The 9,464-nt window shown below is 39.7% G+C and overlaps 1 protein-coding gene across 1 annotated transcript; it reads left to right on the forward strand.

The window, feature by feature from the left end:
- Window positions 1-160: 160 nt before the first annotated feature.
- Window positions 161-3,809, forward strand: K441DRAFT_644824 (Ent-kaurene synthase). The gene is made up of 4 exons (XM_067646771.1): window positions 161-1,197; window positions 1,246-1,366; window positions 1,421-1,701; window positions 1,767-3,809. Exons 1-4 carry the CDS (start codon window positions 409-411, stop codon window positions 3,627-3,629), a joined length of 3,054 nt encoding a protein of 1,017 aa, XP_067498926.1. The 5' UTR covers window positions 161-408; the 3' UTR covers window positions 3,630-3,809.
- The last annotated feature ends 5,655 nt before the right edge of the window (window positions 3,810-9,464 follow it).

Here is a 9,464-nt window from a genome sequence, read left to right on the forward strand (position 1 = left end):
AGCAACTCCTCGTCGCGGCATAGTAAGGGATGCAGCACAATTACGACATTCTCAGCAGTCTAACTATCGGATCGTCCAACTGTCATTCCCAATGGCTGATATTCTGGTCTGACCGGAACGACCGATGTCCGTCTTCCATGCGGTGAACAAAACGAGTGGGGTTGATACAGTTGCCAATGCATACATAGTCTAGTTGCAGGTCCATAGCTAGCCACCATGTATCTTTTGTGGGGTGTTCAAGGTAGCTTCTATGCCTTTTATATCTTGGGATGTGTCTGGAACTCCTCTTTGCCGAGGTCATAGCCTTTCACGCTTTTTTTTTCATCCCTTCTGCCTCCCTCTGTGATTCTCGAAGCTTACGGGTTTCTATATGGTCGTTTTTCTCCCTTAAAGTTTCAATTTATCTCAATGCCTTGTGGATGTGGAATACAAACCAAGGCTGCAAGCCTTGTGCGATCGCTGGCGCTGGCTTGCACCCAACGCCATGGTTTTGGATCGATGTCAGCTGGGATTTACGATACCGCCTGGGTGGCCATGATTGAAAAGACCGTGAACAACAAGAAGGAATTTCTTTTCCCCGAATGTTTTCAATCCCTGTTGGAGAGCCAGCTCCCTGATGGGTCGTGGCAAAGATATGCGTCAGATTTGGATGGCATATTGAATACTTTGGCAGCTCTTCTGGCATTAAAGAAGCATATGGGAACTATGGGTCTACAATCAGATGATCTTGCTTCTCGATGCTCCAAAGCGGAGAAGTCTCTTCAAGCCATGCTAGGTAAATGGGACGTTGGTGCAGCCAACCACGTTGGCTTTGAGATTTTAGTGCCAGCGTTGCTCCGATTGCTGGAGGCGGAACGGATTTTCTTTCATTTTCACGGCCGTAAGCTGCTTATGGACTTAAATGCAGCGAAACTTGCACGATTTGATATCAACATTCTCTATAAGCCCATACCAATCACCCAGGTACACTCTCTGGAAGCCTTCGTTGGTACTCTCGATTTCAACAGGGTCATCCATCACAAAGCTAATGGAGCAATGATGGCTTCTCCCTCGTCTACAGCAGCATACTTGATGAACTGCTCGGTATGGGATGAGGAAGCTGAAGCGTATCTACGAACTGTATTAAATTCAGCCCAAGGTACCGACAGGCGTAGTCTTCCATGCGCTTTCCCAACTACAGTATTCGAGCTGTCATGGGTATGGCCTTTTAACTCTATATTCTATTTGGGGATTGACCAGTATTAGGTAATCACCACTCTCCTGGAAGGAGGATTTTCCGCCAGCGAATTAGATCCATCCCAGCTCTCCGTGATCGCAGATTGTCTAGAACAAAACCTGACGACTCACGGCGGTGTTGTTGGTTTTGGTACTCTCAAATGACTCCGCTGGTTGTGGAAATACCCAAGCTAATAGTGAGCAGCGACTTCCTGTCTACCAGATGCTGATGATACAGCGAAGACTATTATGGCCCTACATCTCCTTGGAAGGTCGGCATCCGCCACACCCATGATCAGAGAATTTGAAGGCCAATCACATTTCATAACCTACAAAGGCGAACGAAATTCAAGTTTTAGTGCAAATTGCAACGTTCTTACTTGCCTTCTTCATCTCCTGGAGCCATCAAAATACTCTCTCCAGATAGTCAAGGCGACGAAATATCTTATTTCCTCATGGCGAAGTGGAAAATTAAAAGATAAGTGGGTAAGTACTCGAAACCTGTTTTTAAATAAAAAATTTAATACAACTCGTCTGATGCAAGAATACAGAACTTGTCACCACAGTACTCTATGATGCTTTTGGCTCAAGGGCTCGTCCAGTTATTATCATGTTGGCAGGAAGATAAGATCACGGATTTGCCGGAAGTTCTTCTAAACTACCAAATTCCTTTGGTCTCGTTCCAGATCCTTCTCCAGACAATGCAACGACAACAATCAGATGGGTCTTGGGAATCGAAGCATGAGGCTACAGCATACGCCGTATTGACTCTTACGTGTCTGTCTTCTCTCCCCTGGATACACGCCATGGCGGTCGATGTGGTTTCCGCAATTGAGCGAGGAAAGGAATATCTTCACCAGACTCGCCAACTCTGGACGTGTGGTGATTACCTTTGGGTGGAAAAAGTAACCTACTCCTCGACAAATTTGTCCCAAGCTTATTGCATTGCTGCAATTAAAGCTACCGCCTTCTCTCGCCATTGGGGATCAGAAGTACAGAGACTCAGCGATGTCCCACTGAAATCTGTTACAAAGTTTGTGAAATTCTTTGCCATGATACCAATGTTTTCGGAGGAGCTCGCGTGGAAGCTTAGAGCCGCCATGATTGAAGGTTATCTTTTTCTTCCGGAGCTAAAACGAGTCCGGTCGGACATCTTTCCTCCACAAAAATCATTGAAAGAAGACAAATATGTGGAGTACCTCGCCTTCACTTGGACTGCACCGAATACGCTAAACGGAAGCTTTCTCAACACCGATATAATGTCCGATATGATCATTCTGTCCTTGCTCATATTTCAGATTGACGAGTATATGGAGCTGGTTATCATCGAAAATTTCCGACACAACCTCGACCCAATCAAAGAAATAGTCCGCCGACACTGCGAAGCTTTCAGTGGCTGTCTACCACATGCCGGTCTAAACGGAACTTCGAAAGTCAACGGCAATACCAACATTTCAGCCACTCCTTCACCAACTTCCATTAGCCCGCCCGGTAGCCCCAAAAATAGCACGAGCCCTCATACTCTCTCATCGGTCAGCTCCGTTCTGGCTAAATTTATTTCCTGGGTCCTTCAGCATCCGAAAGTCGTCGCCAGCACCCCTAAGCTACAGCGCCAGCTTGCACAGGAAACCGAAGGCTACATCCTCGCTCATCTTCACCAACTGGAGGATAATACACGGTTCTGGCAGCAATCCGATATGCCCACTGACCGCACCATTACCTTCTCCACGCCACGCAGCACATACTTCAGCTGGGTACGGAACATCGCTGCAAACCATATCGCTTGCCCTTACTCCTTCGAGTTCTTCTCATGCCTTATCAGCGGGAGCCCAGATAAAGATCCATTCCCTGGTGCACGCGCAAAGTATCTCGCGAATGACCTCTGTCGCCACCTCGCGTGCCTCTGCCGACAGTACAATGATGCTGCCTCGATTCCGCGTGACCGCCTAGAGCGGAACCTCAATAGCGTCAACTTCCCAGAGTTCAGCGAGCACCATCCCACCGGCAAGGACGAATCTCCTGAGGATAGGGAAGCCAGGATGAAGAAGGACCTGCTGTGGATCGCGGAGTATGAACGAGAATGCTATACGGCTTCCATGAAGCATTTGGGTAAGGAAAAAGAAGTCAAAGAGGAGACGATGAAGGCCCTGAGGGTGTTTGTAGATGTGACAGACTTGTACGGCCAGATGTATTTGGCGAGAGATATCACGACGAGGATCAGAGGTGAGGGTTATCAGCGCGAGGAGGGGGGAGAGGAGGTGGCTAAAGCTGAGGTAGGCAAAACGGAAGTGGTTCGTGGGGTGATTCAAGAGCCCGAAGAGATCCAGAAACCAGGGGGAATGATAGTGCGAAAGGACTCTGGAATCATGATTGATGGCGAGTTTCCGAGCTTGGAAGTGCAGGTTGTGGCTTAGCGGACAGGATCCGGGCAGCAACTCTTGGCAGTAACTTTACTGCCCGAATCTTTTGATCAGCGGCGGCCCAGCAGGCGGTAAGGGTAGCCAAGGCACTACTCGAGCACCTATTTTACTAGTAAAAGCCATACAAATGCAATGTTTACTAATACAGTAAAATCTCCTTAATACGATATAGGGTATATAACGATAACCTCTACATTACGATCTACACCCCTTAATCAAGCCTTTTTTGGTGTAATATTACGATAATCTGACTTTTGGCAATATCGTTAAGCACCTACCACCAATATCGGTATAACCAGTAGAGAATTTGTATGGAGAGGACCCTATTTAGCCCGCGAGGTAGACATCCTAAGCCTTTTTAGGTATTAAGCTCCTCTTTTTCCTACTTATTCACCCAACACGTGACTCTTAATATAACAATACCATTGGTATTACGATACGCTCGGCCGAACAAACGGTATCGTACTAAAGAGATTTTACTGTACTCCGTTTTAGCCGCCCTAAGGGCGCTATACCGGGTCTTCTATTTTATAGAGGTAGATCCTAGGTAACTACCTATCTTAACTACAGAAGTGATTCCGTAAGGCCCTTATCCGCCTATCTACTATATGCTATAAGCATATAGTGCCCAAAAGAGAAGCAAATACCTAAAATTAAAATTATAAGAATATATATTTTATATTTTATATTTTATATCTATTGTATTATACTACGTATAATACTACACATATAGCCTTAGGCTATAGCGCTATAGTTCTATATATATAAATTCTTTCTAAGCAGCTTAATATATACTAGTAGCTATATTCTAGTAGTTTATAAACTCTTAAACTAGGAGTTTATAGTACCTTAGTAAACTACTAAGTTACTATAACTACTAGAGAATAAGAAAACGGTAGCAAAGGTGATAAGAAATCTTAATACCTATCCCTATCCTTTTGCAATTTATTTCTATCCTTTTACTCTTTAATATCTTTTTAAGAGCCTAGGAGGAGTTGCCTCTCAAAATCCTATTAATTTTATTCTTCTATAGAACCTTCTTCGCTAGTACTATCTACTAGTTTGGCTGCTTTAAGAGTCTTATAGTCTTTACTATTAATAAAGTGTTTTTCCTTACAATTAATATAAAGAGGGGTAGTATGCTTATAAGGCTTGCCTATTATTATATAGGTAGAATAGGCGTGGTCTTAAGATAGATATATAGCCGCATAATATCTATAGGCCCTAGTAAAGCATCTATCTCCTATATAGCCAAATTTTTGGCAGCTAGTGCACTGCGTAGTAGGAGAGACTTTAAGGTATTTTACTACCTTAGTAGCTGTACCTGCAATTAAAATATCTTTTTACTTAAGGATTTCCTGTCTTTTTTCTTTATTCTTTATAGTAAAAACTATAAAGCCAAATCTAGTTTATAGATTATGCCTTTTTACACTAGATAGGATCTATTTAGGTAGTCTTTGTATCCTTATAGGATTAAAGGTCTTAATTTCTTCTTTTAAAAGCTTAGAGCCTCCTTCTCCTAGGAAAAGTAAGGTAGGAAACCTATAGGCTATAATTTAAACCTATAGTTCTAGTTTTTATTCCCTTTAAAAGGTAAAGTAGTTATACTAGATTTCTGTAAGAGGCTAGCCTAACTAGAACGTATAATTATCTAATTAACAGTGTCACCGGTAAGTAGAAGGTAAGTTAAAGGTAAAATAAGTTTTTATATATTAAAGGACAAATACTTTTAACCACTTCTATTTAGAGACTAATTGCTAGTTCTTCTCTAGAGGGGAACTAGCTTCCTATATATTTCTTCCAAGATGCTAATAAAACCTTTCGCCCCTAACCTATTTAACTATATCTTCTAGAATATAGATGGGATATAAATAAAACCTCCTACCGTCTTATTGGATATGTACCTCTTAGGGGATTCTATTACAATTACCTCCCCTTTTAGGGTCTTAGTCCTTTAAGACTTCGCCTCTACTAAGCTTTTATAGAGTTCCGGCTAAAACTACTAGGGAAACCCTTAGTAGAAAGGTACTCTATAATGCGACTTATCGCTAGCTCTTTACTAGCGCGGAACTTTACTTTATCTTTTATTCCTCTGCTCTTCTCCTACCCTAGCTCCTTATAGTGTTTTCGTAATAGGATTTTAATAATAGTAATAAAAATTTAGTGGGATTTACCTCTCTAATTTTAGGAATTTGTTATAAATGGATCTGGAGGTTATCCGGTATAACACGTTAACTAACTACTATTCCTATTTACCTAAATAGGCCTTAATAATAACGTCTTTTATTTTAATTTCTTTCTATTTATAAGTTATCGTCTCTCCCTCGTCCTTCTATTAATAACACTATTCGTCTTATTCTTAAATAGGCTGTTTTCATTATATCTCGCCTTTTAGCTTCTATATCTCTAGCCGTACTTCCATTACTACCTTATTATCTTTTCTTAACGCGTTTATAAGCAATAGGATCCCTACCTTATCTCTTATAATAATGCTAACTTCTTAGAGTATTCTCTTATAATAGCTTGTAGTCCTTCTACGCGTCCCTAGACCGGTAGTAGTGTCGTTAATCTTCTAGTGACGCCCTAGACAGCGTCTGTTGCTCCTACGGCAGTTTCCCTAAAATGCTGTTATCGCTGCGTTTATACTCTTACGTAGGATCCTTCCTACGTCTATAAGATGCCTCGCTCCGGCAAAAATAAATCTAAGTGCTCTTATTATCGCAGTAGGAGAAAGACCTGCGTCCTAGTATTTCCTATTCCGTCCTATTCTAGATTTCGCTAATTATACTAGATCCCTACTATCTATACGTATAAGACTTATAGGCTCTAACACGCTATCTAAGATTTCCGCTAATATCCTAATAGTAACAGGCGGGGACAGAAGGTGTCTTCCCTTGCTTATAAACTCTTTAATTCTATAAGGGTTTCTACTGCTATAGAGATATAACGTTCTTAGATATATAGTGTCTAGGAGCGTATATGCGAACAGCTCGTCCTTATTAATAATAACATTTATACTCTTACGCGGGCTACTCTAGCTAGGTAAGTTTCTCTAGTAACTTACTTAGGAACTATACTAACTCCTTTAGCCAACATCTCTCTAATCCCTACTTAGATGCCGATTTAAAACCTAGGGATACTAAGGATAGCAACAAAGGTTAAGATAAACGTTCTCCTCACTAGTCTCCCGCCTATGCTAGTCCTTCTAGTACCTATCGTTCTAAGAAGAATATTAGTGGAAGTGCTAATACTTCTAGGGATAAAGAAGCTGATAATACCGTTAATAATAACGTTAAGATAGAAGAAGAGGCTCCTATTGCTACTGTTAGTATTTAAGTTATTACTTAGCTTTTTCCTTCTTCTTATAGAATAGCTTTATATAGTGCCTCTTAGGTGCCTCTAGAATGCCCTATTATTAGGAATTAACTTTATACTTTAGGGATGCCTTTATTTTAGGCTTTAGTGACAATCTATATAAACGCAGTGCATTACTATAATCCCTATATATAATAAACGGGTAGTATTCCTATAGGTGCCTTATAATTCCTTAAAATTTCTAATTCTTTATAGGCTATCCTTTTACTCCTCTTCGTACTATTAATTTTATTACGTATCTCTAGTGCCAGACTAAATACTCTCCTTTTATCCCTAGGGGGTCCTTTTAAATCCTTAAGGCCTTTTCTTATATTACTACTGCTTATTCTTAAATAGCGTCTTCTTTAGACAGTATCCCTAGTGGTTCTTCTATAGATCCTATAGGCTTCCCCTTATAGGATTCTAGGATCCCTGTTATAATAGTAAAATATTTCCGTTCTTAATGCCTATACTTAATCCTATAGTTTTAATTTATAGGGTTTTCCCTATTGCTTTACCTATAGCATATCTAGAACCATTTCTAAATCTTTACCTTTAGTTCTTAGGAAGGTTTTAATTACGGTATTATATCCTAGCTAAAGGTACTCCTTAGGTTCCTAACTATTATACGCCTAAAAGTATCCTTCCTAATAAACTAAAAATTTGCGCTTCTTCTAGCGCCATCTTTAGTCTAAAATATCTTCTATATTCCATTCCAGTTCCCTATTAATTTCGCTAGGTAGGGGCGGTTCCGCACTATCTCTTCTTTAGTATAGCTCTAGTAAGGAAACATAAAATATAGGATATATTAGATAAGATTTTAGTTATTCCAATTTATAGGCTTAGTTTCCTTTAGTTTTCTTAACTATCTTAAAGGGTCCAAGCTACTGGTAATCTAGCTTCTTCTTAATGCGTTTTATTCGGATATTTTTTATAAATAGTAAGACTTTATCTCCTATCTTAAATTCTTTTAGTATATATTTTTCGTTATAGTACCTTTTTTGTACGGCTTAGGCGTCTAGTAAGTGCTTTTCAAGTTCCTCTCTGCAAATTCTTATTTGCTTAATTCTTTTGGACGCCGCCAGTGCCTCTCTTTTAGGAATAATATCCTTAACGTTTTAGGGGTTATTTACTTTTACCCCAAACAATGCTTTATAAGGGGTCATTTTTATACTACTATAGATGCTTATGTTATATACATGCTGCGCTAAAGCTAACTATAATATCTAATTATCCTGTTAATAATTAATATAGTAGCGGAGGTAGTGTTCCAACAACGTATTTAGACGCTTTATTTACCCGTCTATTTACGGGTAGAAGGTAGTGCTTATCCTTTACTATATTTTTAATAAGAGATAGAATAAAGACCAAAATGCACTATTAAATACGGTACCTCTATTTGATATAATTCCCCTTAGCGTACTAAATAAGAGCCACCGTTCTAAAAACAGGTCTGCTAGTTCTGCTGCCGTAATCGTTATTATAACAGCAAAGTATCCTAAAAACTTTATATACCTGTTAACGATTACTAGGATAGCATTAGCAACCTCTCCAGTTCTTATCTTAGTAGGGGGTAAGCCTATAATAAAAACCATTATTAATTCTAATATAGGTCCCTATAAAATAGGAAGCACTAATAACTCGCTATATAGGCGATGCCTGGATATCTGTATTCTTTAGTATATATTATACCTTAATATATAGTCCTTAACCTCTTTAAATATTCCGTTCTAAAAGTATTTCCTTTAAACGGCCTTAAGGGTTCTATTGGCACCGTAGTAACCCCTAAGAGGGTTATTATAGAAGACCTTTAGAATTTTATTTTAAATCGCTTAGTCCTTTAGGACATATATAGTACCCTTAAAGCGTAATAGACCCTTTTAGTCTTGCTACTATAGCTTCTTAGTAACTCCGGCTAAGTTAGTCTCTACTATATCTTTCTACCTCTCTCTAGAGGCGAAGGCGTCCCTTTATTAAGCTTAAAGAAGAAGATCTGGAAAGGTTTTATATAGGTCACTCGCTTCTATTTCGCCTACCGCTATTATAGACTTAAGGCGTAGCATAAGACGTTTTAAACTATTAGTGCTAGTAGATTCTCCTACCGTTATATAGTGTGCCATACTGCGGATAGGCATCTCGCCTATCCCCCTTAGATTTAAAAACTTATAGCTAATACGCCGTCGAGTCGAAGGTACCGCGACACCTCTAGCACATCCCGTAGAATTCTCGCTAATTCTAGGGTACGCTAATTTTATAATATCTACTTAGTCTATAACCTAGTCTATAACTATATCCTACGGCTCTATAATTATATTGCTTTATAGCTATATTACTAGAACCTCTACCTTATTACAAAATTCTATAGTTTTAGGGAAAGAGTCTTCTTTCTTCCTAAGTAAATTTTGTAATGTGGGGATTATTTCCCCTATACTATCCTAGATTCTCCCTATCTTATAATCCGGACGTCTTAATAAC

The sequence above is a fragment of the Cenococcum geophilum genome (genome assembly GCF_001692895.1).
Source record: "Cenococcum geophilum 1.58 unplaced genomic scaffold K441scaffold_56, whole genome shotgun sequence".
Lineage (NCBI taxonomy): Eukaryota > Fungi > Ascomycota > Dothideomycetes > Gloniales > Gloniaceae > Cenococcum > Cenococcum geophilum.